The sequence below is a fragment of the Choloepus didactylus genome, chromosome 2, assembly GCF_015220235.1.
Source record: "Choloepus didactylus isolate mChoDid1 chromosome 2, mChoDid1.pri, whole genome shotgun sequence".
Classification (NCBI taxonomy): Eukaryota; Metazoa; Chordata; class Mammalia; order Pilosa; family Megalonychidae; genus Choloepus; species Choloepus didactylus.
In genome coordinates, this window is record NC_051308.1 from 192,794,741 (window position 1) to 192,814,036 (window position 19,296).

The 19,296-nt window shown below is 47.3% G+C and overlaps 2 protein-coding genes across 6 annotated transcripts in view; both read left to right on the top strand.

The window, feature by feature from the left end:
• Window positions 1-19,296, top strand: part of LOC119527286 (NADH-cytochrome b5 reductase-like) — a 28,729-nt gene that overhangs the window by 1,177 nt on the left and 8,256 nt on the right. For 3 of the 4 annotated variants that reach the window (XM_037827150.1, XM_037827153.1, XM_037827151.1), the window contains exons 2-6: window positions 1,898-2,178; window positions 5,832-5,980; window positions 11,366-11,453; window positions 15,670-15,774; window positions 19,007-19,210. In XM_037827150.1, coding sequence (XP_037683078.1) covers window positions 1,987-2,178; window positions 5,832-5,980; window positions 11,366-11,453; window positions 15,670-15,774; window positions 19,007-19,210 — 738 coding nt within the window. In that variant the 5' untranslated portion in view covers window positions 1,898-1,986. Of the gene's footprint in view, window positions 1-1,897; window positions 2,179-5,831; window positions 5,991-11,365; window positions 11,454-15,669; window positions 15,775-19,006; window positions 19,211-19,296 lie in introns of all 4 variants that reach the window. The other variant, XM_037827152.1, reaches the window with a different exon arrangement.
• CDCP2 (CUB domain containing protein 2) overlaps window positions 18,091-19,296 on the top strand; it is a 38,499-nt gene continuing 37,293 nt past the window's right edge. For both annotated transcript variants that reach the window (XM_037827142.1, XM_037827145.1), the window contains exons 1-2: window positions 18,091-18,289; window positions 19,007-19,210. The gene's annotated coding sequence lies outside the window, so the exon portion shown is untranslated. The remainder of the gene's footprint in view (window positions 18,290-19,006; window positions 19,211-19,296) is intronic.

Below are 19,296 nucleotides of genomic sequence, written 5' to 3' on the forward strand. Positions count from 1 at the left end.
TATTCTTATAAAACGGTTACTATCTGTTTAGTGGCTGACTCTCCCTCCAGGCCAGGAACTCTTCCAGGGCATGGAGGGGTGTTACTCATCTCTGTGTCCCAGCACCTGATGAGGCAGTCCTGCCTAGTAAATATCTGTGGCAGAAACGAATGGAAGGAAATCAAAAACTGGGAACTATTAGAGGTCGTTGCATTTTAGAGATGTAATATTTACATTGATTGTAAGTTCGAAAAATCTTCAGAAGGCTGTGACATCAGCTATACTTCTCAGTTCTGCTATCAGTGCCGAGAGGGAGGGAGCACCCTCTTTTACTTCGATTTGCATGTGGAATTTTAAATGAATAGCTTGCTTGCAGGTGACATGACCAGATAGTTCTATTTTTATATAAACGCGACATGTAAATATGGAGAACCCTGATGAATCCCAAAATTCCCTCACAGAAACATTCAAAATAAATCATAGTCATTTAACTTTTCCTCACTAACCTTTCAGACTGTGTTTACCAAACAGCCCTGAAATCAAGCTCCCTTTTTTCCTTTTTCCCTCCCTCTCTCCTTCCTTCCTTCCTCCCTCCCTTCCTTCCTTCCATATAACACACACATTTTAAAACAATAGCCACTCTGCTGTTTCATGAAATGAATAAAAAACAGGTCTCCAACCTCCAGGAGTTCACAGTCTCAACGAGAAGAAATACATGTAAACAGGTAATTTTCTAAACAGTGTGAATGCTGTAATGTAGAGATTCATTCATTTAAAAAACGTTTATTGAGCATCTTTGATGGGATGAACCAATAGCTCACAGGAGGGAGTGAAGCCAACCCGCTTTCACAGAGGCTCTGGCCTGATCCTTTTCTGCTACTCAACCCCTCTCTCCCTTGGTGCCAGGTGCCCAGATCTCCATCTCCATACTCATATATCTAGACTTGTTTCATCCAGCTGACATCTGGATTTTGCACTTGGATGCTTTACAGGTGCTTCAGACTCAGCATACCTCCAACTGAACTTACCATCTTTCCCCTCTGTCTCCTTTCCCCCAAACTGGGCTTCTCCTGAGTCTACTGTTCCCTTCCAGGATCCAAGTCAGAGACTGATGTCCATTCAACCCTATTATCTCCTCATCCACCACAACAAGTTGGTTCTTGTGTCCATTAATTCACTCTTCATCACTTCTCTAATTGACTCCTGTCCCCTGATCCCGCCAGAAGCTGCCCTGGTCCAGACCCTCATCATCTCTCCTAGATTCTCAAAACCTCCTCCTCATGTTTTTCTGTATTTGAGGAACAATGTATCATGGTGGTTAAGACCTGAGGCTCTGATGGCAGACAGACTGGAGTTAGAATCCTGGAGCCACCATTTTTGGAGCCTTGTGAACTTGAGTAAATTATTAAACCTCGCCAGACCCCAGTTTTCTAATCTAAAAATGGGACCACTAGTACTTCCCTTGTTGTAAAGCTCGAATGAGATGCAACAATTTGGTGGGTGAATCTCACCAACAATGCCGAGCAAAAGAAGCCAGGCATAAAAGAATACATTCATATCATTCTATTTATATGAAGGTTAAAAAAAACAGACAGAACTGAACTGTAGTGGTTGGGGTTGCAGACAGAGGTGGCAAAACTAAGGGAAAGCAAAGAAATGAGTATCAGCAAAGTGAGGATGGTGACTACCTGTGGGGCAGGGGAGGGAACTCTGATGAGGAAGGAATACACAGGTGGCTTTTGGGATACTGGCAAGACTCTTTAATTGATTGAGCTGTCCAACCAGTCCGGACAGCAGAATCCTTGGCTGATTCATTCCTGTCCCCAGGGCTTGCAAAGAGCCTGGCACTAGCAGGCCTTGGGGAGAAAGGAATATGAGAGGTGACCAGAGTGTAACCCATGGGTTTTCCCTCTTCCAGGCTTGCAAGGGAGCGGCACCTGGGCCTGTGGTCCCCAGAGCCAGGTCTGTTGTGGGAAGAGCTCCCAGGCCCCACCTTCACCGCTGAGGATGGGCGAGAGGGAGGAGGACGACGATGAGGAAGCCTGGCTGCAGCTGCGGCCTGTGGAGCCCTTGCCCTCCCAGTGCTGTGGCAGTGGCTGCTCGCCCTGCGTGTTCGACCGCTATCACCGAGACCTGGCAAGGTGGGAGGCAGCCAGAGCCAGCAAGGACAGGAGCCTGCTGAGTGGGGAGGAGTCACAGGTGAGGGACAGCTGCTCCTCGGGGGGGCCAGGGCAGCAGAGTCTACCTGGCCTCCGTCCTGCTCGGCATCACCTGTTCTGGGAAGCCTTCTCTGACTGTACAGCAGAGAGGAAAGTGTATGCATAATGAAAGCAGGCTGTGAGCCTGGTCCTGGAACTTACTAGCAGCTGTGTGATTTTAGGCCAAGTCCCTTGACCTCCCTAAGCCTTAGTTTCCTCATCTGTAAAATGGGTTTAAACATTTGTGATGTTTAGCACAGAGCCTGGCATTCAGTTCATTTAACAGATATTTATCAATTACCTGTTATATACCAGGCCCTATGACGGGCACTGGGGATTGGAGTATGAGCAAGACACAGTCTTTGCCTCATGGAGCAAACTAGCACAAAGTGGATACTAGGTAAAAAGGGGCTATGACTGATTTCTTCTCTGATACTTACTGACTTTTTCTTCCTTTTCTGAGCTTCTAGGGGACTTCATGGCCCAGACCAGGAGTTTATCCCTTCATTGTGATGTTCAGGAGTGTTCACGATTGCAATTATAGACTATCAGAACACTGTATTGTACGGCTAGGGATACCAAGGCGCTATTCCTTCTGTCCCTAGGCACTGGCCTGGTTTTGAATCTGTCCACATCTTAGTTGCCCATTGTGTGCATCCCCCCTGACAAGTCTGGACTAGAGATGCCTCCTCCCGTTTCCCTGGCATTGTACCCCTGTTAATGTAGCCTGGTGTCACCATCTATTTTTGGCCAACCATTTTCCATCTTTGGGGCCCAACCTGGGCCAAAACTCAGTCATTTTTACATATATTGTTCCTAAGTTATTGATCCTACATCTTGAACAAGCCCAGGATTTGGTTTTATTTTTTGAGCCCCAGAACATGACTTTACCTTTATCCCCGTTAAACTTCTCCTTGGTAGTTCTGCCACTTGGAGGTGGTGGTGGGGATCATAGCCCTCTCGCCTCTGCCAGCAACTGAGGAGTACTCATGGCAACCCCTGCAGTCCCCCCTGCTCACTGCTCTCCATCTCCATATGGCTCGCCCCTCACTTCTTCCTGATCTCACCTTAAATGTCACCTCTGATAGGCTTTCCTAACTACCCTGTAGTTAATCCACCCACCCCCTCCGCCCCCATCACTCTCTATCCCCTCATTCTGCTTATTTCTAATACTCAGCACCACCAGGCATTGTCTGTATTTACTTGTTTCTTCATATATTGTCTATCTCTCCTTGCTAAAATGTAAGTTCCATAAGAGAGGGGCTCTGTCTCACTCACTGCTCAGTCCTCAGTACCTCCAGCAAAGCCCGGGATTAAGTTGGCACTCAATAAATATTTGTCAGATGAATGAACGAGTTCCCCCCAGATCTGCTGAGTACCATGTCCTGGGTGCTAGTAAAGATGCCAGGGTACCAGCCCCCACAAAGCCTGGCTTACAGAAGGGGGACAGAGAGCCACAAAGGTGTAGTGGAAAAGGTATGAGCTGATGCCCAGTTCAGCCAGTTAATTGTGTGATCTTGGGCATGTCACTTTACTTCACTAAACCTCAGTTTTGTCATCTGAAAAATGGAAATGTTAATATTTACTTTGTAGGTTGTTTTGAAGATTTCATAGGATCGGTATGTAAAACACCTGGCACATGGTTGGAGCTCAGTAAATGGTAGAAGTCATCACTCATGATATACAAGTGGCAAATTAAAAGCTAGTATAAGATTTTGTCAGTATGGTAATAGAAAATAGCATATTTCAATCTAATAAATTTTTTTTTGTAACTTACAATGAAGTAATGGCAACAGAAAAAGATTTTACATTTCCATAGCAACTTACATTTTGTAAAAGGCTCTTACAATGTTATCTTATCTGACCTTCTTGATAGTCCTATAAGGTAATCAGAGATCAGTGACTCCTTTTTACAGATGAGGAAACTGAGGCACAGAGTACCAAATTCTATGCCTAAGGCCCCACAGATGGTCAGCAACAGAGAGCTGGGGCTCAGTCCAGATCTCCTCACTCTTTCCACAATACCAGGCGACTGAGACAGAGGGTGCCTGAGTGCTGTGGCTGATGAGAAGGAGGTCATCCTGGCTTGGACAGGGGGTGTGGGAGAGGGTGAAATGGAGACGAGGCCTTGGATGGCAAGCCTGAGAGTCTTGGTCAGTTCTGGGACACTGTCAGCATTGTCACAGCTAGTTGGGGTTCCAGAATTGTTACCTGAGGAGCCCATGATGCCAGGCATGGGGGGGAGTTCCAGGAGTGAATCAGGTGTGTGCATTTTACAGGACAGAGAGATCTATGAGTCGTGACACATGGAGAAGGCCTCCCAGAGGAGGTGCAGGTGGGGTGGAATGTTAAGGGCATGGAGATGAGGCTTCGAAAATATGAATCTGAATCCCTGTTCAGAGTGTGACATTAAATAAGTCAGTCTCTGCCACTGAGGCCTGGGTTTCCCCCATGTAAAATAAGGATATTGGATTAGATAATCATTAAGGATCCATTAATTTCTAAATTCTGTAAACCTGGATTTTAAAGTTTGGAAGAATGGGTAGGTCTTCCATAGATTGGAGGTGAGTGTTCTGGATAGAGGACACAGCTTGAACAAATAAATACCCAGAGATCGGAAGTGGCAGGGTACCTTGGGAGGATGAAGAAAAGTCCGGAATCTGATTGCTCTAGTTTGCTAATGCTGCTTTTTTGCAAAACACCAGAAATGGATCGGCTTTTATAAAGGGGGTTTATTTGGTTACACAGTTAGTCTTAAAGCCATAAAGTGTCCAAAGTAACACATTAACAACGGGGTACCTTCACTGGAGGATGGCCAATGGTGTCCAGAAAACCTCTGTTAGCTGGGAAGGCACATGCTGGCATCTGCGCCAGAGTACTGGTTTCAAAATGGCTTTCTCCCAGGATGTTCCTCTCTAGGCTGCAGTTCCTCAAAATGTCACTCTTAGTTGCTTTTGGGGTGTTTGTCCTCTCTTAGCTTCTCCAGAGCAAGAGTCTGCTTTCAACAGCTGTCTTCAAACTGTCTCTCATCTGCAGCTCCTCTCTCAGCTCCTCTGTGTTCTTCAAAGTGTCCCTCTTGGCTGGAGCATGCTCATTCCTTCTGTCTGAGCTTATATAGGGCTCCAGTTACTAATCAAGGCCCATGCTGAATGGGTGGGGCCACACTTCCATGGAAACTATCCAGTGAAAGATCTCGCCCACAGTTGAGTGATCACATCTCCACGGAAACATCCAATCAGAAGTCTCCAACCCAACCAACACCAATATGTTTCCTGCCCACACAAGACTGTATCAAAGATAATGGTATTTTGGGGGACATAATACATCCAAACCAGCACACTGATGCATGGGAGGTAAAATGAGGGCTGGAGGGTCTCCCACTGGATCTTCGAGTATCCAGCTAAGGAGCCTGTGCTTTATCCTTGGGCTGAGAAGAGCCATGAATGACTTAAGAGGAGGGTAAGCTCAATGTCAAGTCCTCTGGCATTCTTAAATCAGGGCATGATGGGAAGTAAGGTGGGGCGACTCTCTGTTGGACAAAAAATGTAACAGCTGAGACAGCCTCTCCTTGGGGAAAGTGGGAGGGATGCCTGTGGATGCTCATGTATCCCTTGAGCCCCAGCTTATGCCCTGTTGGATCTTTTGCTGTTGCAGAGCTGCTCTTCCAGGCTAAGCCCAGAGACCTTCCTGGCCTTTAGCATCAGCGCTGTGGATCGACTCACTAAGGACACACACCGTGTCCGGTTCTCACTGCCCGGAAACAGCCAGCTCGGCCTGCAGCCTGGCCAGCACCTCATCCTACGGTACTCTCAGGTAGTGGGGGGCCCGAGGCTTTGGAGCCCTGCTTTGCCACTGTTAGCTGTGTAACCTGGTTCAGCTTGCTTAGCCTCCATTAAGCCTGTGTTTTGTCATCTTCAAAACAGACATAGTAATATGTAATAAGATAACCCTTTGATTGAACTAGATAATGCATTTTTATAGTAAATAATACTACTACTAATAATAGCAAATACATTTATAGCACTTACTAGACAAGGCACAATGCTGTGTGCTTATATGCATGAACTCAGCCCCACAGAATCCTATGTGGTAGGTACTGTTATATCCAAGAGGAAACTGAAGTCAGGCTTAGAAACTAGCCCAAGGATATACAGTTTGAAAGTGTTGGAGCCACAATTTGAAGGCAAGCAGTTTGGCTCTAGAGCCTATGGGATTAACCTCATACAATTAGTGCCTGCTGACAGAAAAGACATTGTCACTGAGAATCAGAGACTCACCCAAGGTCACACAACTAGTAAGTACTATCTATAACCAGGATTCAACCCCACATAGCCTGGCTCTTAACCACTCCCCTGAAGTTTTTTTCTTCCTAGCCTACTTTTGCATCCTTCTCCCACCCCAATTCCTACCCCCACCTGCCCAGGGCTATGAGATTCCACATGGCTTATTTCCTGGGCTTATTTAATGACTTTGTGCTATTCTAAAAAGGGTTAATAACTGAGAAAGTAAGAATTTGATGTAACCAAAAAGCAAAGCCAAAAACAAACCCAAAGTCCAATTGGAGAAGGCACAGCAGGGAGAGGAAATCGCAGGGGGCTTGGAGGATTGCTGTGTGACATTGGCAAGTCACTGTGTGTAATGGTAGCCACAGACCAGATCTGGCTGCAGATACGTTACGTTTGGTCACTGTGTTTCTAAAAGTTTTGAGTTAACTGATAACATTTACAAATTTGGAGCTTTAAATAGAAAATCTTGGATTTCCTATACCTGTGAAAAATGGGGAGACCTGGTAACACTGTGGGTGGAAGGTGGGTAGCACTGCTCCCTGTAGGCAGGGCAGGAACCGGCAGGTGGCCCTGTAGATGTCTAAGTTGACCACCTTGCCTGGATAACAATAGTGGTTAAGGAGCTGGGTGTGGCAAGGGCTGCAGGAGAGAGAAGGGGAGGGTGAGGAAGAAGAAGGAGGCTAGGGCAGCTTGCAGGTGTTTGGCCTGGGATACCTCACTGAGATGGGGATTCAGGTACAGGAACAGATTTGGAGAAGGCACTGAGTTTGGCTGATAAACGTCAAGGCTAAGACCCAATGGGGCCTCTGAGTGGAGGCATCTGCCAGGCTGTCGGCAGTATGAATCTAAGGCTCAGCAGAGAGATCTGAGCAGCAGAGGTGGATTTGGGAGTTATCAGCATATACCTGGATGGCATTTGGGAGTATATGTGGCATGGAAAGAGGAAAGGGCACAGGACTGAACCCTGGCAACACTGACATTTGTGGTATTGGCAAGAGGAGGAGAAGCCAGCAAAGGAGACAAAAGGTATAGCCAGAAAACAAAGTGGAAAACCAGGAGAGAGCTTATTACTGATAAGACTTTTGTCACCTTGCCTTGCACTGGCCAACTTGCCTGGCGCTGGTGTTTGTGTCCAGCTTGTTCTGAGCCGTAAGTCTGGCTGGCAGTCCTTGAAGCTCACTATCCTAGTGGGAGGGAGGGATCACAGGGCAGATCACTGCCCTACACAACACTTTAGTTCCTTCCATAAATCAAGGATGCCCAGAACTCCTGGCCTCTAGGTTGGCCCCTTGCCTCCTACCTCTCTGCCACTCCAGTGACGTTCCTAACACACATCTGACCAGGCCACTCCACATTCAGGCACCTTCTGGCACTCTACGTAACCTCCACAGTGACATCCTAACTCAAGGGCCCCAACGGCCTTTCCCACCCGCTTCTTCTCCCTCCCTCTCCACACGTACCCTTTGTTCCAGCCTCATCCACTCACCGTGTCCTCACTTGCCCCACATGGTCCTCCCTCTAAGCCTTTGCCTACACTATTCCCTCAGCCTGGAATTACTTCCCTTCCTGCTCCTTCCATTTGCACCTGCCAGTGGGCTGCTCATTCTTCAGTTCCCAGCTCAGGAGGCCTTCTGAGGTTCCCCAGACAAGAGGGATCGCTCCCTCCACAACATGTCAGTCTTTTCCTCTCATAGCAGATGTCGTTGTGCTCTTTGCATCCAAGCCATGCCTTATGTTCTTTATTTCCCCATTAGTTCCACAAGCATTTATTGAATGTTTAGGTCCAGCTCCCCGACTTTTTTTTAAATGGAATTTCCTTGAGATATAATTACATAATATACAGTTATTCAAAGTGTACAATCAGTCACTTGTTGACAGTATTGTCATATAGTTGTGCTTTCATCACCACAAACTTTGAACATTGTCATTAAAAAAAAAATGAATATTAAAATAAAAAAGAATATCCGAAACATCCCATTCCCCTCCTCCCCTCATTGTTCATTTACTTTTTTAAAATACTGTTTAATTGAGATATATTCACACACCCTACAGTCATCCACAATGTATAATCAGTTATTCACAGCACCATCATACAATTGTGCATTCATCACCAGAATCAATTTTTGAACCTTTTCCTTACTCCAAAATAAAAATAAAAGCAAAAAAGAGCACCTAAATCTTTCCCTCCCCTCCATCCTACCCTATTCTTCATCTAATTTTTGTCCCCATTTTTCTGCTTGTCTATCCATACACTGGATGAAGGGAGTGTGAGCCACAAGGTTTTCACAGTCACAGTCACACTGTGCAAGCTACATAGTTATACAGTTGTCTGCAAGAATCAAGGTCACTGGGTTGCAGTTTGACAGCTTCAACTATTTCCCTCTAGCCATTCCAACACACTAAAGACTGAAAGGTGATACCTATATAGCATGTAAGAATACCCTCCAGAGTGACCTCTTGACTCCATTTGAAATCTCTCAGCCACTGGAACCTTATTGTTTTTCATCTCTCTTCCCCCTTTTGGTCAAGAAGGTCCCCTCAATCCCACGGTGTTGGGTCCATGCTCATCCCCAGGAGTCATTTTCTGTGTTGCCAGGGGGATTCACACCCCTAGAAGTCACATCCCATGTAGGGGGGAGGGCAGTGAGTTCACCTGCCAAGTGGGCTTAGAGAGAGAGGGGGACCACATCTGAGCAACAAAGACACTCTCTGGGGGAATCTCCTAGGCACAGTTATAAGTGGGCTTAGCCTCTCCCTTGTAGCAACAAGCCTCATAGGGGAAGGCCCCCAGATCAAGGGCTCAGCCCACTACATTGGTAGTCCTCAATGTTTGTGTGAAAATCGGTAATAGCCCAGGTGGAGAAGTCCAGCACTTCCGCATTTCTCCCCAGCTCCTCGGGGGGCCCCGCAAATACACTTATACTATGTCTCACTCTGGAATGTGTCGGGATTTCACCCCAGCCTGTACAAACTCACTAAATCTCACTTCCCATTCACCATTCCATGCACCTACGGTGTTCAAACAAACTGATCGTACAAGTTAGATTATCTAGTGAGCTACAGAAAACATAGATCCCGCACCAGATAAACATCTCCTCCCTTGGTCTCACACATAAGTTGTAGTTTTAAAACCCAGTCAGTATTGTCCTCCACCCTTGGGCCTGACCTGCCCTGGTCCTAACCAGATCCTGTTCATTCATATCTCTAATTAAAGTCTGAATTTTTTTTTCAGTTCTTCCAACAATCGCCATTTGGGGCAATACTGACATTCATAGCTGCCAAGTTCTTGCTCCGAGTCTCAGGTGTCACACAGATACCTAAAGTTCCAGAGACCAGCCAGGTTATACACAAGGAGCTCAGCATCTCAGGATTTAGAGATAATCACTCCGACTCAGTAACAGATAAGCAGTTCCCCCACTTTGATACATTGGGATGGGGCCTTTTTAATCTTTGCATTCTTCAGAGAAGAGTTTTGTACACAGTGGGACTTAAGAGAGGAGATTTTAGGAGCTCCGGGAAAGTTCTGAGGAGTAGCGGTAAAGAACCCAGCTCTGAAGTCTGATGAACTAGGGTTGAATTCTAGCTGTGTGACCCCAAGCAAGTGACCCCCCTCCTCTACCTTGAGCCTTGGTATCCTCATTTGGGTTGTTGTATGAATTAAATGAGGCAATGCACATAATGTGCTTGGTGCATCTAGGCATTTAATACCACACAGTTGCTATTATTGTTACTCACTTGATTATTATCCTGACCTCCTGACCTCCTTGTTGATAACATTGTTGGAAGGATTCATGCGTGGGGTATGGCTTTGGACTAGGGGCCCTTTGAGGAGCCTTCCAATTCTGATGCCCCTGGCATGAAGTAGTAAGTGCTGAATAAATGTTAGCAGTTCTTTTTGTCAGTATCATTCTGTGGTCATGAAGAGGTCAGTCTCCTGGGGTTGAGCCTGGAACCTCCCAGGACTGATCCTGGACCCAGCATCGTGGAATTGAGAAAATCTTCTTGACCAAAAGGGGGAAGAGAAATGAAACAAAAGAAAGTTTCAGTGGCTGAGAGATTCCAAATGGAGTCAAGAGGTCACTCTGGTGGGCATTCTTATGCACTATATAGACGTCCCTTTTAAGGTTTTAGTCTATTGGAACAGCTAGAAGTAAATACCTGAAACTATCAAACTACAATCCAGTAGCCTTGACTCTTGAAGATGATTTTATAGCAACGTAGCTTACAAGGGGTGACAGTGTGATTCTGAAAACCTTGTGGATCACACTCCCTTTATCCAGTGTATGAACGGATGAGTAGATAAATGGGAACAAAAATTAAATGAAAAATAGTGTGGGATGGGGGGATGGAATGTTTTAGGTGTTCTTTTTTACTTTTATCTTTATTGTTATTTTTATTTATTTATTTTGGAGTAAGGAAAATGTTCAAAAATTGATTGTGGTGATGAATGCACAACTATATGATGGTACTGTGAACAACAAATTGTACCCTGTGGATGATTGTATGGTATGTGAATATATCTCAATAAAACTGAGTTTAAAAAAAAACAAAAAAGAGGTCAGGAAAAACCACAGTGATGTCCCCAAAATGGCTCACATCAGCAGTGCACTTTTCAAAGCATTTGTCCATCTGTAATTCCAGTGGAACCACATGACAGTCTGCTGAGGCTGGCAGGACACAGATAGTTGTCCCCATTTTACAGAAGGGACTGCTGAGGCTCCCACAGGTAAAAGACCTGCCTGGGGTCCCGTAGCTAGCATGCAGTGGTGCTGGAGCCCAGTGCCTTTTCCTCTGCTCCACCACGCCTGCTCCCCAGTGAGGACCACTCTCACCAACCTGGCACAGAGTGGGTACCTGATAAGGGTTTGCTGAATGCCTTACTGAGTGCTTTCTCTTTCCCAGGGGCACAGTTGATGGCTTAGAAATTCAGAGAGCCTATACACCTATCAGCCCTGCCAATGCAGAAGGGTACTTTGAAGTTTTAATTAAGGTGAGTTGACTCACATGGATGCTCTAAGATGCCATGGACTGGTGCCTATGTTTGTCAACTTGGTCGTGATGAGGCAGTGCCCACTGATGGAAAAGCCAGTGTTCAGATGGGAGGAGGCAGGCGTGAGCAGGGAGCAGAGGAAGGGGAAGGAGCTGTTCTGTTTTGCTAATGCTGCAGTTATACAAAATATCAGAAATGGATTGGCTTTTACAGAGGGGATTTATTGGGTTAGAAATTTACAGTCCTAAGGCCATAAAAGTGTCCAAACTAAGGAATCAACAAGAGGGTAACTTCACTTAAGGAAGGCCAGTGGCATTCAGAACACCTGTCAGCTGGGAAGGCCCATGGCTGGCATCTGCTGGTCCTTTGCTCCCGGGTTGTGTTTCAAAATGACTTTCTCCAAAATGTCTCTGGGTTCCTCTCTCCCAACTCCTGTGTGTCCTTGCTTCTTTCTCTCAGGGTGTTCCTCTCTAAGCATCCAGGGTCCTCTCTTAGATTCTCTGAGGCAGGCTCTGGGTTTCATCTCTTAGCTTAGCACCTCCAAATGTCTTTCTGTCTGCATCTCCAAGCATCTCCAAGCGTCAGCAAGCATCTGGGTCTGTGTTGGCTCTTAGCTTCTCTCTTAAATACCCTAGTGAACTAATCAAGACCCACCCTGAATGGGGGGGTGGGGCATACCTCCACGAAAATAATCTAATCGGTAGGTCTTGCCCACAGTTAGGTGAGTCATATCTCCATGGAAACACTCAATCAAAAGTTTCCACCCTAATCAAAGACTAATCAGTCTGCCCCCACAAGACTGCATTAAAGAACATGATTTTACTGGGGGACATAATATATCCAAACCAACACAGAGGTCTTGTCCCATCTCCTCCTTCCCTGGGAAAGGGGGCTGCTGGACCATCAACAGAGGGCATGTTCCCGAGAGATTTTCCTGAGAGGAGGACTGAGGAAGGTAAGCCTCCTCCATCTCACCTTTTCACCCTCCAAGCAAGAAGGCTCGGGTGGTGAGAACCCTGCCAGGAGGGAAAGGGGGAACCAAGTCACTGGGCACCTACTGTGTGCTGGGTACCGGGGTCCAGAGGTGAGTCAGACACTGCTCCTGCCCTCAAGGAGCCCAAGTCAGGACAGGTGACCTGACCAGGACAATACACAGCATGATAGACACTGTGACAGAGGAGGCCCCAGCCCAGCTAGGGCTGCAGGGAAGGCAGGGTGGGCTTCCTAGCAGAACTGTGCATTTGAGCTGTGTGTTTAAGGAGGGAGGTGCAAGAGGACAGATGTGGGAAGGAAGCTCTGGGTAGCTGGAACAGCAGGTACAATGGCAAAAGAGGCATGATTTGGGGACCTGTTAGTCATTCATGCTGGAGCAGAGGAGGGTGTGCCAAGGGGGCAGGGTACAAGTTGGGAGAATCAGGGTAAAGGTGAGACATGGAGGACCTTGTGGACCAAACTGACCCAAGATCACCTCTCAGGAGGAGGTCAGGGAGGGGTGAGGAATTTTGAGTTGGTCTTGAAGAATGCGGACAGATTGGCACCCCAGGCTGAGGGGATGGATAACCAAAGGCAGGGAGGGGTGAAAGAGAACAGAGTCTTCTGGAAACTGTACTCGGTCTGAAGTGGCTGGAGGATAGAGTGCTTTGGAGGCAACTGGGATGGGTAGGGGGTTGGCGGAGATGAGATGAACAAAGGGGCTGGATACAAAACACTCCAGAGCCCCAAGGAGAAGGCAATAAATGTGTAAGAAGCCAGGAAGTTCCACTTATGTGGGAAAATAATTGTTGCACTGCATTAAACTGCTGATACTTTTTAAACATGTTTGACTTACAGAAACAGCAGTTTCAAATGGATCAACCTAATATGTAGCTCTAGGTCATTATTTCCCAGGATTGTGGGGATCACCGATATTTAAGAATAACGTTCACGTCCTTTTTCTTCCTTGTAAGTCAGGAGTTATTATCCCCATTTCATTGCTAAGCAAACTGAGGCCCCAGGAAGCCCCAAGGCTCCATAGCTAGTAAGAAGGGTTGCTGGTGGGTGAGCCTTGGCCCCCAGGCTCCATGACCCAGCACTGTCTCCACCTCCCACCTTCCCTGCCTGCCTTCAGAGCCCCAGTGTTTATTCCCTCACACATAAGCTTGGATGGGATCCCTTCTCTACACAACTGTTTGTCTGGGAGATTCCACAAATCCTCTCCAAATGGCCTGCTTCCCCAAGCTGCTTGTCTGGGTGAGTTTCTATTGAAAGGATAAGCCTGAAGACAGCTCTTCAGGGCAGCTGGAGCTCTCCCAGCTGCAAGGCCGATTTTCTCCTTCGTTTACCGGAAAGCCTCTCTTACAGAGATTCTTAATTATCCCTAAGCCGTTGGCTAGGAAGAGCTGGAAATGTCTTTGCAAATTGGGAAGCCAGGCGGGTTTTTAAAGGCTTGCCCTCCCATGTAGAAGGAGGAACTCCCCTTCTGAAGCACCTTCTGGGCACCAGGCACTGCTTCTGGCTCTTTATTCTCATCTCATTTCAACTTCATAACCACCCTGCTGAGTAATAGTAGCCCCATTTTGCAGATGGAGAAACTGAAGCTCAGAGAGATGCTATCATTGTCCCTAGGCCCCTCACGTATTATGATCCCAGTAGAAGCACAAAAGTTCAATGTCAGTTCTGTTTAACAAATGTGTATTGAGCATTTCGAAGTTCTTCATAGCTGCTGGAGACAGAGAGAAGAATCCTCCTCTTCTCCTTGGGTGCTTTCTCTGCCGTAGAGCTTCTAAAATTACAGTTGGGGCTGTGCCTCCCCCCAGAAAACAAGGCAAGCGCCGAGACACAGCGTCCAGTGAGTCAGGAGAAAAATATTACCTTCCTTCCCAAACCTGTTCCAGGTGAGCCAAGGTCTTCCCTCTGGGCCTTGCTTTACGCATGTGGTGCCCAAGGAAATCAGGGATGACACCTGAGGTGGCTGTGCCTAAAAGCAGGCTTGGTTACCAAAGCCCAGTCTCTCCTTCAAGCCTGCTTATAATCTCACTCCAAGTCCCCTTTTAGTCCTGTCTCCCAGTACTACCCCTTCACCCCCACAGGGGTCCCCTTGCTGTTCCCAGAACATGACCTGGCTGTCCTGTCCCTGGCTACACCACAGCTGACATCCAGAATCCTCTCTCTGCTCCTGCTCCCATCCCCATCGAATGCAGTCCCACCCATCCTTCAAAGTCCAGCTCAAATGCTTCCTTTTCCCAGAAGCATCCTTGACACAGCCCCATGGAAGAGAGAGCACCTCCTCGGGGCTCTCCTTTACCCTTCTTGTGGGGTATTAGGTGGTTTCTACCTTGTATGTGTCTAGGGCCCTGGTCCCTCCTAAATTATGAGCTCCTTAAGGGTAGGGCCTGAGTCTGGATGAATTGACTGATTAATTCATTCAGGTATTTAAGCCCTGAACCTTCCATGGTTTAGGCACTGGCTGCCCTCAGGTAGTTTACAGTCTAACCTCCTCTATAGCCCCGTCATGGTGCCTGGGCAGGCGCCAAGGAAATTCAGGCTGCCCACCCCAGTGAAGGAATCCCCTTCACAACCTTTAGTTTTTCATCCAGCTAGGAGAAGGTACAGGGTAATGCAAAGATTATAAACAGGTGGCCTGCAGACTGAATCCAGCCCACAAATATATTTGGTTTTGGCTTTCATGGTGTTTTAAAATTCTGAATTAATGCTGATATTTCAAAAATGGGAAATTTTACATAAAAATACAGTTTTTCTCCTGCCTCTCTTAGAATATTGGAGAATCTGGCAATAGCAGCCCCACAAACCATGGACTGGAACATGAAGTAGCTTCTCCCTTTAGAAGAAGCATTCACTCACCAATTTACCACAGTCCTCACCACTCCCTAGTGTCCCCCTGGCACCGAGACTGAGTGTTAACTGCCATTAATCATCTTATACCCGGCTCTTTGCTCAATTTTGTTACCTGCATGGCCTCTTAAGCAGGTGGGTGTGAGACTACCGTGGTTAAGGGTGAAGGCCCTACAGGTTGTCATTTACCTTCTGTGTAAGTTTCTGGGTTTTATCTGAAAACTGGGAATGACAGTACCAGCTTTGCCGGATGATTGGAAGGATTAAGTGGGATGACACATGTAAAGCACTCAGCATGCAGGAAGGGCTCCACATTAATGGCTAATGTGGTTTGTGGTGGCCGCGTGTGCCTCTCCCGCTGAGGTGTCCCTGTGTTGGCTTGCAGAGCTACCAGACTGGGCTGATGTCCCAGTTTGTCGAGTCCTGGAGAGCAGGAGACACAGCTTTCTGGCGAGGACCTTTTGGAGGCTTCATTTATAAACCAAACCAGGTCAGTGCGAGCACCCTAAGTCCTCAGAAGACTTCTCCTAACTTATCCTCCAGGACCGTGGGTTTTATGTTTCAGGGCCTAGATCCTCAATGTGCCATTCTTCCTGAGCTCCAACACAATCCCGAGAATATCCTTGGAGGTTGGACATGGAAGGAGGTGGAATAGACACTAATAAACAACTGCTTGTCCATGCTCCAGAGCCATCCATGGCTGCCCATTGCCTATAAAATCCAGGCTCATGTGCCTGATATTTGGGACGCCTATACCATCTGACCCCAAATACCTGCCTCGTTTCACATTCTAGTTACATGAGTATAGAGGCCACACCTTAAATACATCCCATGGCTCGCTGCTCAGGAGCCTACTGCTTCCCAAATGAGAAAGCTCTTCCCCTTATTCTCACAACATGTTCAAATCCATTCTGACTTTCCCAGGAAGAATTAATAGTATCTTGTCAGTTGGTGCCTATCTGGAAAGCAGTTTGGCAATATGTACCAAGAATCCTAAGAATCTTTAAGTTCTTTGACTCAAATTCACTTCTGGAATTCTATCCTATGGAAAGAATCCAAAATGCTAACTCTTCTGCACATGTTCATAGCAGCTTTATTTATAATAGCAAAAAATTGGAGAAAACCGAATATCTAATAAAACAGTTAATGTAAACTGGGCTAGAGACACTGGATAGAATATTATCCTGGATTTGAAAATGATATTTGTAAATGATGTTACATGCTTTATGCTTATATCCAATTGACAAATACTAAGTATGAAATTGAATATTCAGTGGATTGAGAAACTATATTAAAATGTACAGGAAAAAAATGGAAAGAAAATGCAATGAAATGTTGGCAGTTCTGGGTGGTAGAATTATGGGCAATTTTTGTTTTCTGCGTTATGCTTCCCAGATTATCTGTAATGAACACCTATTACCTTTATAATTAGGAGAACAAAGCAAAATGAAAACAAATGGGAGAGAATGAATCATGCCTTCCTCTCTGTTCTTTTTAATTTAAAAATAGCTTTTATTGGTTCTTTTCTTATTGGAAATGCAATACATGTTCATTACAAAAATAAAAAAAATCAGCAGAGAAAGAGAGGCAAAAAGAAGAAAATTAAAAACACCCACAGGCCATTTACCCAGATCTACCAGACTTATTACCTTTGTGTATATACTTTCAAAGCCTTTTTTGTGCATGGGTTTATATACGAGCACACACACGCACAGTATGTATATCAACGTGTAATATCAGATACTTATGTAGACCCTCCTATGTGCTGGGCTCTGATCTTAGCACTTTCTATGTAGTGACTCATTTAATCCTCACAGCAACACTTAGGTACCATTATCCCTGTTTTACAGATATGTGCTGTGCAAATATTAATACTCTTCCTCGGTGCTCTCCTGGTAATAACCGTTCTCAGCCTTGCATTTTAGCTGAGTGTGTCCCTGTGTCCCCCAGGCCCTTGAGACCCAGGGACCAGGCCTTGTTCCTCTCTCCCCCATGGTGCCTAGCCCAGGGCCTGGCCTGGAGTGGATACTTGAGGAGTGTTGTCTTGACCACCTCTTTTGTATGGAGCCTTCCCGGTGTCTGTGACTGCTCCTTTGCATCCACTGAACACCGTTTAAAAGGCCCTGCGTTTCTTGTTGAGGGAGGGCCAAGCTAGAGGGAGAAGAGATGGTGTCTTACACATTGACATTCAGCCACTGGAACTGCAGCCAAGGCTTGGCTCTGCTGCCACAGAATGCTCAGGGGGCTCCTGCCATCTTCTCAGCCCTGCTTTGCCTTGCAGCAGCAGCTTCATCTTAGCCTTGGTCCGTGTGTTCATTCAGCAGACATTCACGTCTCCACCCCAGGCCGGACCCGTGCTGGATTCATGGGACCCGGAAATGGGTCCTGTCCTCCAGATGCTCACAGTCCAATGGGGGAGATAGGTACAGAAACAGATGGCAGCACAATGAAGCCAGTGTTGTGAAGAGGGATGCACAGGGTGTGTGGGAACACAGAGGAAAGACCCCTCACCCAGCCCAGGCTCAGGGAAGGCTTCCCAGAGAGAGCCCGAGCTGAGATGGGGAAAAGGAGTGCAGCAGGCGCTGAGACCCGGAGGCTGGCGAGAACACAGATGCAGAACAGGATGACGTGGCTCAGCAAAGGCCGAGGTGACGAAGTCTCAGGGGCTTAGGGAGGGGGAGGAATCTAATTTTATCAAGCCTCAGGCTCCACACCACTTTATCTACATCATCCCATTTAATCTTCTCAACACTTCTGAGATAGGTGCTAGAGTGGAGGGGCTGGGAGGGTGGTGCTATTACTTCTCACCAGTGAAGCAACCAGGCTCAGAGAGGTGAAAGAGCTTTCCCAGATCACATGGCTGGGGATTTATACCCAGGTCTGTATGACTCCGAAACTCCATTCAGGAAGCATTGAACGCAGCAGTGTGGTGTGCCGGGACTGGCAGAAGAGCTAGTGAGAACTCGGACTGCATTCACACAGGCCTAGTCTCTGGAATGAGGGAGGTGAATATCCCGTTATGCAACTCTGGAGCGACCTGGAGTAGTGTTGATCTTCTTTCAGAGGCAGGCGTGTATCCAGAAGCCTAGAGCCAGGAAATCGGTTCAGCGAGGAGGGGTTGATGGAACTGGGGCCTCTTGGGGTGGGAACTGACCTTTATAGCATGGCTCTTCTGTGCCAGGCACTAAGTACGTTAGTGTAGAGCAGGCTGGGTCCCACTCAGATCTCCACCAGGCTGCCCTGGGGCAGAGGAAGCAGGCCAGAGGGTGGGGATGGGGGAGCGGTGGGGGCAGGTTTCTGCTCAGTGTGAGGTGGGAAAGACCTCCCTGCCAAGGGGAGTCGAATCTATATTGGGACAAGCTGCCTTTGGGGAGAGTGGGCTCCCTGTCATCGAAGTGTTGTGAGCAGAGAGCCCTGTGGGGTTGCTTTAGAGGCAACCTGCCACTCATAGGATGGGCTACACTGTTATGTTCTCCTTCAGCCTCAAAATTCCGTGATTTCTGTCACACAGATCTCACTTGCTGTATGTGGCCTGTCATAAGCAAGGATGGCTTCCTGGAGGAGGCACAGAGGGGAACACAGATGGGTGGGGAACCCAGAAAAGGCAGTACAGGCCCATCCAAGCAAGCCCAAGAAAAGGCCCAGTAGTGGGGTGCTTGGGGTGAGGCCCCTTGTCCCAGGGGATACCCCCCAATCCATCTTGTGCCCTTTCCATCCCCCAGTATGGTGAGCTCCTCATGCTGGCTGCAGGCACAGGCCTGGCCCCCATGGTGCCCATCCTGCAGAGCATCACCGACAACGCAGATGACGAGACCTTTGTTACCCTGGTTGGCTGCTTCAAGACCTTTGAGGGCATCTACCTGAAAACCTTCCTCCAAGAGCAGGCCCGCTTCTGGAACGTCCGCACCTTCTTTGTCCTCAGCCAGGTGAGCCCTCTATTGATTGAGACTCTCCAGTCCCCTTGCACCCCCCTGAGGACATGCTGTGGGCTCTCGGCCCTGTGCCAGGATAA